Source organism: Dipodomys spectabilis, unplaced genomic scaffold (assembly GCF_019054845.1).
Source record: "Dipodomys spectabilis isolate Male_0828 unplaced genomic scaffold, ASM1905484v1 ptg000076l, whole genome shotgun sequence".
Taxonomy (NCBI): Eukaryota; Metazoa; Chordata; class Mammalia; order Rodentia; family Heteromyidae; genus Dipodomys; species Dipodomys spectabilis.
In genome coordinates, this window is record NW_024870753.1 from 3,762,405 (window position 1) to 3,775,133 (window position 12,729).

The following is a 12,729-nucleotide window of genomic DNA, read 5'->3' on the forward strand; positions in this document are numbered from 1 at the left end:
ATAAATTCTACCTCTGCTAGATGACCAGTGTCAACACTAGCGCTCTTAAATCATAATATGTTCCTTTTGTGGCCTTTCTCCCCCAAACCTATAAACCCATAAACCAGGAGACAAATACCAGGCAAAGACCAGTTGAGAACACTCTACATAAAACACCTGGTCAATACTATTCAAAACAAGTTATCAGAACCAAGAAAAGTCTTGGCTCTGAACGAGCTTATGTAAGGACTTAACTACCTAATGTACGATGGGATCTTACGGTGAGAGGGAGGATATTAAGGTAAACACCAAGGAACCCTGAATAAAATATAGATTTATTGACAAAATATGGATGCTGGTTCATTAATTGTAACTATATATATATATATATATATATATATATATATATATATATATAGTTTATGTTCCCATAGCAACATACTGTTGGGTTTTGGGATTTTTTTGGGTAATATTCTGTTGTAGGCTACACCTTTTCTGCCATTTTGTTTGGGTATGGTACCTGTTATGAAATCTCTGTATTTAGGGAGTATTAATTACCAGAGTAGGAAGAGATTAATGTTCTCCATACCCAAAGCATCTTGTCCAGAACACATGCATCATCTTTTCTCCTGAGAGCAGATCTAATGTCTCTTCTGAGAGACTTTATGTACATACTAAGACAATGTTTGTTTACATGTGCTCTTTCCTTCTTCCCTCCCAGTCTGTGATCATTACCCATTGGATACTTCAAGACCCTTGCTATCCAAGCCTCCATTCCTCTCTGTAGTTCAGGAAGTTATTTACCCTCAACCTCTTGGCCTTTGGAGGAAATAATTCTTTGTGTACGGCACTCATGTTGAAGTTTTCTCTTGTGCATGTAAAGAAATTTGTATATTAATTCTTGTTCCTGTAAATCTACAGAGGATAATGGGAAATTTTCTTCATTTCCCTTAAAACATTACAGAATATTGAAGGACATAAAAGAAGGAGCTGAATAAATGGACATGTTTAACCAAATTAAGATGGTAGTGTAACAAAAGATACCCTAAAGCAAAGGAAAAATATAAGGCATAATCCATATATCCAAATAATAAAAACAAAGAATTTTCACAATTCATAAAGAGCTCCTCCAAACTAAATCAGAAGAAAATGCTACCCAATAGACTGCCTATTGACCTAGTTGAACCCCAACCCTGTCTTATCTTGTTTATCTTTGAAGACAGGATGTCTAAAGGCCAAAAATTCCTCTTTAGGTGGGCCAACTGAAGCCAGTTGGATTAAAAATTGCTGCCAGAGTTACTGCTAAATGAACTCTGCATTGTAATCTAATTTCCATACTAACTGATATACCCAGCAGCCTCTAGAACCAGAAACACTAGAACACTAAAGGAAACAAAGGAAACGACACTCAAGTTCTGAGAAGTCTCTGCCTATTCTAGGAAAAGGCACGAATATGCCACCCCCTTGTTAGCCTCTCTTCTTCTCTGATCCCATTCCATGTATGAACTTTCAACTGCAGTGAGCTGGGAAGTTGATTCTTTTCTGTACTTCCATTGTTAGGCCACTGATAAAAGGCCCTGCATTGTAGGTTAGGCAGAATCAGTCTTGTTATTGAATTTGTGATGCAGAATGTAAAAAGGATGCCTTTAGGGTATTTCTCTCCTTAGAGAAGGCCAACAAATCTGTTGGTGACAAAAATGTTTCCTAAGTTGAAGTAGGGGTATCAAATAGAACTACTAATTAGGTTGAGTCCCATTGAGCTATAACCAGAATCCTAGCACAGAGATCAAAGTCCTGGGGTTGTAATGTGTTGCAACTACCCAATGCATTCATGAAAGCTATTGTTTGTAAACCCCCAGTCTCAAACTTATTTAAGGTAAAACAAGGCTTCAACGAACATTTCTATTTTCTTAACCTTTATTGCTCTAACTTAAGAGTTTTATTGTGGTTGTTTGCTTATTTTCTTAAGTCAATTTTGGCATTGTCTGTTTGTCCCCACCCCCCAGAAATTTATCAGTTCTACTAGGTTTTAAATTTTCTGATGAGTATGTTTATAATATTCTGTCTCAACTTCTTGGGACTATATTGTTATTTATTCTCGCTTGGTATTTGGTTCCTTAAATCTCTCTCTCTGCTCCACCCCTCTTCCCCTTCTCTCTCTCTCCCTCTTTCTAGGTCTTTCTTTCAATTTGTATTTAAGGGAATTTTTTTGAAGTATTTTTTTTCAGCAAAATAGATTTTAGTTTTGTTAATACACTCTCTGTGGTGTGTAAAACACATCTTTGGTCCTTGTCCCCAAAGTTCAGAAAGCATTTCACAGGGCCAATGGCTGCCAGAGAGAAATGGCCCCTTCCCTGGGCTCTCTCCCGGTGCACCTGCACCTGTCACCCAGCGCGCCTGCGTGCAGGGCCCGCAGGCTTAGGTCATTTCCTCGTGCTCTGACGCCACTTCCGCCTCTGCTGTGGCCACGCCCCTCCCTCCCCTCTCGCCCCTCTCTCCGCAGCGCTCCATCTTGCGCGCAGGCAGTTTGGGCCCTCGCTCTCTAGCTCCATCAACCCACTTGGGCCCATGGTGCGGACAAGGGGAGGGGAGAGGGTCAGGAGCCGCTGGATCCCCATCTGACTCTCTATGTGGGGGGGCAATCTGCCTCCTGCCCCCTCCCCCCAACCCCAACCTGCGGAAGGAAGGAACCCCGCCGGCCTCTTCCCTTTCCATGGCTGGCTGCTGCGAGGGCTACATGGTTCCTGTCCTCGTGTGGTGAGTGCCCCTGCCCACCCTTTCCACTCCCCCCCACCCCAACCTGCTCGCACAAGGTGGAGGTGTGCAGAGAGAGACAAGGGGGGAACTTGCGGTTGAGCGGGATTGTATCGGGAAAGGCGAGAGGAGGTGTGACCCCCAGTGGATGCAGGAGGGATCCCCGAGCATGGGGGAGCCTCGCACTGTCGGCTCAGGAAGTGACCTCAGCAGATGAGGAAGTGACCTCAGAGTCTGGAATCCTTTCCTCACTCCCAGTCAGATGATTGACAGTTACTGGTTTCAGGCAGGTGATTTCTGATAAGGCTGTGTATGGTCTTTCATGAAGAGGAAGCAGGGGGGAGCTCTCCTCCCTGGGTGGACCTCACAGCCAGGTGATGAGAAGCTTGTCAAAGTCATGAGAAACCCTTTGCACGACACCCTGGGCTGCTTTCTTCAGGTCCAACCTAGTGAGACAGCCTTCCTCGGGAGCATAGCAGGAACCTTCCTAAGGCAAGGTACAAGGCAGCTGGATGTTCAGGAATCCACGCAATTGCCGTGATTTGGAGGACAAGGCTGGAGAGCAAAGACTAGTCAATAGACATCCCCCAACCATCATTATCTGGAAAGCTAGTGGTCGGCCTCTAAAACATGAAAAGATCTATGGAGTTGTGTGTAGCATTAGATCCATACTCTACTGCAGGCAAAGCCCTGACTGCTCTTAAGAATTTTGAAGTAAGTGATCAATGTGGTAAAACACTGAACAAAGCCAAGACATATCTCAGCTACAGATCAAATTGATCCAATACTGTACAGTAGAAATTTGGTGGTGGTAGGAGCATGCCCTTCCTGGGAAATAAATATTTCCTTCAAAAGTCACTATTTCTTTCTAGGTCTCATACAGAGTAAAAAAATGAGGTATCAGATAAAGAAGACCGAAAGATAGCTGTATTATCAGAACTATAAGACAGATTTTAATATAGCTGTTTTAATATAGCTTTAATATAGTTACGTTTTAATATAGCTGAAAACCAAAAGGAGAACAAAAAAACAAACAAAACCCGGAACACCATGTTATAAGATCTGTATACAGTATCAATTGGTCTAGTATACAATTAATTGAAGGCCTAGACATAAGAAGAGAGATAAGGCAAGGACTGAGAAGTTTTCAGAGCTGAGGAATGATACTGATTTATAGATATAAGAAACTCAACAAACCAATCTTTAGAACAAAGCAAAGCCACGTCCAACAAGGCCTGTCACAGTGTGTTACATATCATAGGCATCAATGTTGAGAAGAAAAGAAATCTTAATAATCACCCCTTTCAAAAATGTATCATGCATAGACGCAATGCATTGTGTAGCTACGGTTTTCTGGAAAAGTCCAATCTTTTAGGAGTTGTTTTTCAGACCTTCAATAAAATTTTTTCTTTAAATTTCAAAAAAAAAATGTATCATGCAAAAAGTACGTTAGTCAAACAGAATCAAGAAGGGTGTGTGTGTGTGTGTGTGTGTGTGTGTGTGTGTCTGTGTCTGTCTGTCTGTCTATGACTGTAATTATCACAGCCTTTATAGTATTAGGAGAAGTACCAAGGTTTGCAAAGTGACTGAAAATCAGCAAGCTGGACATCTCAAAGAGCTGCTGGTGCAGCTCTCCTTTGAGAATCAGGACAGCCAGTAATTCCATTATAGACTCAAGGAAAGATTATACAGGTGAGAAAAGTTAGGAGTGAAGAGAGTTCAACAGGTAAAAGCCTGAGAGGGATGCCAGGGTCTTCCAGCCAGGCCGCAGAAGCAATGAAGCACTCTCTTACAACTGAGGTCTCCTTTTATTAGGCACAGGGCGTGAAGTCAGGTGGGGCAGGGATATGGGGTAGTTTGTCACAGGAGAGACAGTGGCAGGATGGGAATAGGGGAAGGGGCTCTTAGTGCAGAGATTGAATCTTGAGTTATAAGGAAGCATCTGTTTTGAGCAGATATGTCAACTTATGGTAGGAGCCTCATTTCATGGGTTATTTCTTTTACAACTGCAGGATATGTTTGGGGAGACGGAAGCGGGTGGGAGATGATTTAGATTCATCTGGTCTTCAGGAAGGGCAGTTTTATGGTTCTCAGGGGGCAAAGGTGTGAGTGTTTTCAGTTGAAGTCATTTTCTATCAAGATATATGTGTGTGTGTATATATATATGATTATATGTGTGTGTATACACACATGTCTTTTAAGGAAATTGAGCAGATGGAGTTAGTTCTTAACAGGGAGAGGCTTTGTTCTAGTCAAGTCTTTAACTGATTAGATGATGTCCATCCACTTTGCAAAGGATAATCTAACTTAAATGTTATTCTATCCCCAAACATTTTCACCAAAACACCAAGAGGGGACTAGACTTTCTTTAATAACAGATCCAGTCTCTCTACAACTACCTTGTTTTTTGGTTGGTCAATGGAGGGAGGACAGCAAACAGTTGTCCCAAGGACCCAGGCAAAAAGCTTTGGCTAAGGAAAGAAGAGCAGAGTACAGTGCTTCTGCCTTGGAAGAGGGACAAGGAACTTGTTCTCAGGTCTTCAGCAGATATCCTTTGCTTCAAGGGAGAAGAATAAGATCTCTACTCCTAAGGATGGGAGAAAGTCATCCTGGCTCAATGCTGGCTGAAAGCCAGCTTAGATCTGCTATCACTGTGGAGACAACTCCCACCCAAAATTAACCATGCATCTAAGGCAGAATGTAGCTGGGACTCTGAGAAGGAATCTCTCCAGGATCCAGGCACAGAGAACCTAATTATAGTAGCTGAACCAGAAAAACAGAAAATTCCTTAAGAACTGTTAGAATGTAGTTAGGGTAGCAGTGACACTCCAATGACTTGAATACCAGGTTGAAATGAAGTTTGGAACTCAGGGGCGTTTCAGGTCTAGATACACAGTATTTCATCTTCTTTTATTTGCTGTTTATTCTTCCACACCAGAGATGATGCTCACTAGTAATATTCAAGATGAGTGAGAGTTGTGCAATGCAGGAAGAACAATGATGAAAGAGGCTGGGAGGCTTCAGTTAATAGATGAACCTGTTTATGACTGAGCGTTTATACAGGTTGAGCATCTGAAATAGAAAATGATTCCCTGAAAGCATTCTATCCTTTCTACTTTTCCCCTTTGGACCTGGTATAATCTTAGGACTTGGGAGGCTGAGATGGGAAGATTATGAATTCAAGGTTAGTTCAAAACAATAGGGGCTGTACAGTGAACCCTTGTCTCACATGAGGGAATAATGAATTAATAAATGATTAATTGAACAAAGTAATAAAAGAATTGCTCCATATCTGAGACTCCAAGAATGGCAGTGTGGTAAAATTGAATAACTATGGGAAGAAAGTCTTTGAAAGGACTATGCTTGGTTGGTAAAGGGTCCACTGAGATCCAGCTCATTCCACTTGGGACTGGTACCCACCCTGAAGCTCAGGCTGGCCTTGATTTGACCATCTTCCTAATCTGTGTCTTTAGAGTGCTGGGATAGCAGACATCCACCACCATAGCAGGCCTGATCTTTTAAAAATCTAATTTAAAAACTTTTTAAAAATCTACAGAAAAAAAAATCAAAGGTGATTATGAGACACAACACTGTGACCTCTGCACAAGGTCTCAGAGGCTGCCCTGCTGTGGAGAGGCTGGTAGGTACCCATGCTGGCTTGTGCTTTCTCACCAGTTGGCTGAATGAATTCTTAACAAAGTTTTCTAAGACATACATATACCAATACTGAGCAGTTTAATAACTTTCAAACTTATAAAAGTGTTTGAAGAAAGAGATTTTAAGATGAGAAAGTTCTTGTTCTAGATGTAACAGTTTAAGATTAAGAATGTAGAAAGAAACGTAAGCAAACATTGTGAACATGTTCCATAAGGGCCGAAGCTTGGGCAGATTAATTGTTCAAGGAAATGGTAGTGTTGTCAGTTTTATTTTCCCTGCAATCTCAACAGTCTTATGACACAGGCAATAAACCATCTAATTTTCCTCCTTCCCTAAGGATTCTATACTTTCTCTTTTTCTGCAAGGTACTTCTCTACCCTTTGCTACTCATCTTCTGATCCTTTGTCTTCTGAGAATTGTCTTATCCTGCTTTCTTTTCCACCTGCCTTTAGAAAGCTTAAGAGTCCAGCTTTTCTAAACAAGATACAGCATCCCATGAAGTCTTGAAAGATGTTTCTTAGCCTGAACAGGAGGTCTGTGTGGAAGGAGGCACACTTGGAGAGAAAAGCATGTGCAATGTACGTAGGTAGGAGCATTGTTATATTTGGCAAAGGTGTTGAAGCTGGATGGGGACAGGTGGCATTTGAAACTCAACCATATTAGCTTCCAGGATACAATTGCTCTCCTGAGACATTCAAGGCTTGTTATTTCTGAGCTTTTCCTAATGAGATTACCTGCTTCCTACTCAGAAAGACATCCCAGACTCTTCCTGAGCTGGGCTGAAATCTGTGCTTTAAGTAGTCTCCCTTATTCACGGTTCTGCATTCATTGAAGCCAACTGTGGCAAGGAGATGTACGATACAGTAAGATATTTTTAGAAAGATTGCATTCACATAACTTCTACTGCAATATACAGTTATAAAGAGTTTATTTTATTTTATTGTCAGTCATGGGGCCTGAACCTCTGGGCCTGGGTGTTGTCCCTGAGCTCTTCAGCTCAAGGCTAGTGCTCTACCACTTGAGCCACAGTGCAACTTCTGGCCTTTTCTGCTTATGTGGTGCTGAGGAATCGAACCCAGGGCCTCATGCATGCAAGGCAAACACTTTACCACTGAGCCACCTTCCCAGCCCCAGTCAGCATCCTACTGGGCCTGATTTATAAGTTCAGCTTTCATATAGGTATGTATGTATGAAAAGATAGAGTACAGGTGGTCTTAGACTTACAATGGCCCCCTACCATTGTATACTGAAAATATAAGACAAAGTGGGTTGAATACTATTGAGTATTTTAGCACAGCAGCACAGTACACCACAGTGATGGTGGTCCCTGGTGATCATGGGCCTGGCTGGGAGGTATAGCCTGCAGTTACTACCTAACATTACAAGAGAGTATTGTACTGGGTACAGCCTAGGGAAAGATGAAAATTCAAAGTGGAGTTTCTACTGAAAGCATACTGCTTTGTAGCATCAAAGAGTCTAAAAATAGCAAGATGAACCATCTTCAGTTCTGTCTACATGGAGAGAGTTTGGTACTGTTTCTGGTTTTAGGTATCCACTGAGTGTATTTGCACATACCTACCATAAAGAAGGTGGGAATCGCTAAAGAAGGTGTATAAGCTATGGGATCTTAGAAAGTTGTTTAAAATCATTGGTTCCCAATGACCTCATCTCCCAAATGGGGATCAAGTATGTTGCCTTAGAAAGATGTTATGAGAACTTAATCACATGAAAATACTTATGTTTAAGGCAGTAATCAGTATCTTAAAAAGCCCTCAATAAAAGGTATCTAGTAGTGACAGTGTTTCCAAATGTCAAATTGCTTTCAGTTCTCTAAATGCTAATGCTTATCCTCAGCTGCATAATTTTCTAGAAACCGGGGCTTCCACTTTTAAATTTCTGTTAACCTTTTCTTACCTTCCTGTGTTTGATCTCAGAAGCTGGCTCTCTCTTGTAGCAGAGACATTCTGAATCCCAGGGGCTCCTTGGGGCATTTCACAAGAATCTGTGATTTTGCATGGTAAAAGATTACATCTTTATTTTCACAACACTGTTACTTTCTTTAATGTGATCATAAAGTAACATCTGTGATTTCTATTAATAGGAATACAGTATATCATATGATGCCGCAATTATCCATGTATTACAAAAGGTTATTCAATCTCATTATTACATTAAAATGATAGTGATTAGGTCAACTACCAGGTATTGCTATTTAATATTTTAAATAGAAGAGGTATATATTCCCATATAATTAAAATATATCAGAATTTAATAATATCACAATTATTGTATAAAATATAACACGAATAATACTATAATGGTATATTTTATACCTGTAATTCAATATAATTGATTTCTCTTATTACTCATATATTTTAAACAAAACTTTAAAAATTTTTGAATGAAAAGCCCATAGATTACAAAATGATTCCTTCCATGTACCAACTAACCAAACAAACAAAACAGTAAGACCCCTCCTCCCATCTTAGAACTTATCACGATGTATCTTTCACTAATTTAGATAAATATTACTGTTTCCATTTATCAATCAGCCTCTAGGGAACAGAAGTTCTCATAATCTTATTTAATACCATCTTCTCAGTTCAAGGAACATATACCAGCATTACTCACCATTTGTTGTTTGTTGTAGATTCAAAGCCCAGTTAGCTTATTGAAAATGTATTTTAATATTTTGTTCTGTGGTCTAAGGATCTTGACTTCCTAACACACTGATCTTTGGAGATATATCCTAGAGGACTTCCAACTCCATGCAGCTATAGACAGATGATAGCATTCCATCCTTCCCTCAGTATCAAGAAAGATGCAGATAATCAACACAATGATAATTTTGTTTAACTTCTCAGCAACTGAGGCCACAGGCCAACCATACACCAACCCAGACAGAACATCAGCAGGAACACAAGTACTGACTCACTTCTGAAGGGAGAACGAGAAAAAAAACTGAGACTTCCATGCAGATGGGTAAGAATAATTTAGCTCATTTTCCTTTCATCCTCCATCCCTATGTTTAATGGAAAGTGTTGCCGAACAGGCAGAAGCCCTTTCCACTGAGCCTGTAAACACCGTGTTCCAGGGTTGGCATTGCAGATAAAACTAGTAATCCTGCATGTCACACGGTCCCTCTCATTTCATTTAAGGTTTTAAGATTAATTGCTAAAGGTTGAGTGTGGGCTAGTATGAGACTAGAATTTCCGGGAGTGTAGGCATAAAGAGAGTTTGTACCCACTTGCTGGCTCCTCTCCATCGCCTCCCCTGAGTACTCTTGAGAAATCTTGAGGTTGGGCAGACATCTAGAGCGCCTTCCACCCGGGTGCAGGCCTGAGGGAAAGGAGAAGGCCGCTTGAGAGGAAATGCACAAAACTTTGCTGTGCAATTTCCTCCTAAGAATGGTCTCCTCAAGCAGGGGGCAGAGCAGCAAGCCCTGTCACTTCTGGGCACACAGGAACATCCACAGTGGGGGAAGAGAAAAGCAACAAGCCAGAGTTTCTTCAGGAATGGGCAGAAAAGTGTCCTAGGGGACAGGCAGGAAACTGGCCTGGGCCTAGACTGCTAGAGACTGGCCTAATGCCAGAAGGGGACACGATTACTGAGAAAGATCCTGCCTCCCTCCTACGCACACAAACAATCAGAAGAAAACAGACATGAGACACCCTTAATGCTGAGCCAAAATAACGAATGATTCCATTCCATCTCCACAGTAGGCCAGCTGCCCCAGTTGCAGGACCAGCAGCAAGGTATCGTGGGAGAAAGAGGCAAGAGCATGAAGATTCTTCCGAGACACAGGTACACAAGGAAGGGCTAGGCCAAGGATGAAGCAGGAACCCTCTTTGTTATAATCATGACTGCTCTAACCACCATGCAGCCTGGGAGAATTTGAACCCCATACTTAATTGAAGGTAGTCAACTCCACTTCACCTCCCTGCCCCATGAATGATTTAGGAGAAGATGTATAATGCACCTTGTCATAAATTGCTCTCAACTTTATTCCTGACAAGCCACATGTGTGTGTATTTGTTCCCAAATAAAACTCAATCACATTTTCTCATTGTAATGGAGATACCTAATTATGCTCACAACAAATACTTAATGTGTGTGTGTGTGTGTGTGTATGTGCACGCGCGTGCGTGTGTGTGTGCGTGTGTATGCGCGCATGCATGTGTGTGTGTGTATGTGCGCGCGCGCGCGTGTTTGTGTGTACGTGTGTGTGTGCGCATGCATGTGTGTGCCAGGACTAGGACTTGAAGTGGGTGATGCTTTAGCCTTTGATGCTGGCGTCATACCACACCTCCACTTCTAGCTTTTTGATGGTTAATTGGAGCCAAGAGTCTCATGGACTTTTCTGCCTGGGCTGGCCTTGAACTGCAGTTCTTAGATCCCCGCTTCCTGAGTAGCTAGGATTACAAGCACGAGCCACCAGTGCCCAGCTCAACTGTAGTTTGAGTCTAGTACTGAACTTTACGGATCGGCCTGCTTTCCACTGTGCAGGTGTTTGAAAAGTTTTAAAGGAACTTATTTTTTCTTTACCTTTCTCTATCTCAGTCCTCCCTGAGAGAAAAATCAAGAATATCTTTACAGCTTCAGAGAAGATTCTGATGCCCCTATCCTTGCCCTGCTGGCCACAGGGGCAAAGGAAAGATTGGCCAGTACTGCAGGAATACAGTTTAGGCATGCATTAGGAAATAAGCCACCCAAGGCCAGACTAAGGCCTCCCTCCTCTGTGTCATCTGGGAGGTCATGCTTCTGGGTTTTTTAAGGAAAGTCCTCTATCCCACACCCCACTGTAGAAATGCAGCTTTTGAGATAGCTCATAGAGCCCTCACGTTGCCTGGCAAATTTCATAAGCATTTACTTGCTCTTTTTTTCCAAAACCTAGCTTTGATTATTTGTGACTTGGCATTGAGTTCAGGGAACTAAATTTCCAGTATCCTGTACTAATTTACACAGGATGTAATGAAAGGTAAACATAGCGAGAGAAGATGTGAAATCAGTAAATTTTATTTCTCTATGATTTCATGATAGGCAATTTTATGAATATTTAACCTTTGTAATTCATGTCGTATTTGTGGTCTATTATGTGGCATTTACGCTCACCACCTCAGGTCTGGTCCTGTGAAATCAAACATAAAGCTGGGTTTTATTGTAGGTATACAAAACAACTTTGCCACTCTGGTCCTGCTTTTATGATAGTGAAATTATCCTAACATACCTTTCTTTCTGTATTGGAAAAACACAGCAAATGAAATGTCTTTTTAAGGAAAATCCAGAAATGTGCACTCCCCTGTAAAACATCTTTCAACCAAGTTGATGATTTGGAAATACTAACTTTCCCCAATAACATCTCCAGTTACAATGACGTTTTATCAAGGATGTGGATCCCCAACGTGTCCAAAATTTGAAAGTTTTATGAAGATGATTTATGAATTTCATCCCACTCAGTTATGCTTTGCATGACTCATATCATCCTTATGCAAGGATATCAGTATTAAAAATGAAGACTGGAAAAAAAACAGCATCCCGAAACATGCAAAGGGACATGCACTTTTTTTTTTTTTTTAGTCAGTTGTGGGGCTTGAACTCTGGGCCTGGGTACTGTCCCTGAGCTCTTCAGCTAAAGGTGAGTGCTCTACCACCTGAGCCACAGCACCACTTTGGGTTTTCTGGTAGTTAATTGGAGATCAGAGTCTCACAGACTTTCCTGCCTGGGCTGGCTTTGAGCCTCCTGAGTAGTTAGGATTACAGGAATGAGCCACCAGCGTTGGGCTTACACGCTTGTTTTTTTAAGTGCTAGTTGTAGGGCTTGATTGCAGCCTAGGCACTATCTCCTCCCCCCTCCCCCCCAAGGCTAGCACTCTATTACTTGAGCCACAACTCCACTTCCAGCTATTTTTTTCCCCCTCGGTCATGGGGGCTTGAACTCTTTGGCCTCAGCTCTTTGTCCCTCAGCTCTTCAGCTCAAGGCTGGCACTCTGCAACTTGAGCCACAGTGCTGCTTCCGGCTTTTTCTGCTTATGTGGTGCTGAGGATTAGAGATAAAAGTTTCACGAGTTTCACAGACTTTCCTGCTTGTGCTGGCTTCAAACCAAGATCCTCAGATCCCAGCCTCCCAACTTGCTAGGATTATAGACCCAAGCACTGGTGCCCAGCAGGGCATGCACTTTTTAAACCATCCAGCAATTTCTCTGAAGCCCACACAAGTTAACATCAAGCATCAATAGGGCAGGACATGGAGAACCGGAACTGATTACTGGAGTCAGTGTAGGAGGAAGAGAGTTCAACACCCAGTAAGAATTTATAATCGGGGACTAGCAAAATAGTGTG

General features: G+C 41.8%; 1 protein-coding gene across 1 annotated transcript in view; it reads left to right on the forward strand.

Annotated features, from left to right (window-relative positions):
* The window catches only part of Nxpe2 (neurexophilin and PC-esterase domain family member 2), a 37,175-nt gene that overhangs the window by 3,166 nt on the left and 21,280 nt on the right, over positions 1-12,729 (forward strand). The window contains exons 2-3 of the mRNA XM_042683018.1: positions 9,255-9,372; positions 10,110-10,194. Of these exons, the coding sequence (XP_042538952.1) occupies positions 9,363-9,372; positions 10,110-10,194 (95 nt within the window). The 5' untranslated portion in view covers positions 9,255-9,362. The remainder of the gene's footprint in view (positions 1-9,254; positions 9,373-10,109; positions 10,195-12,729) is intronic.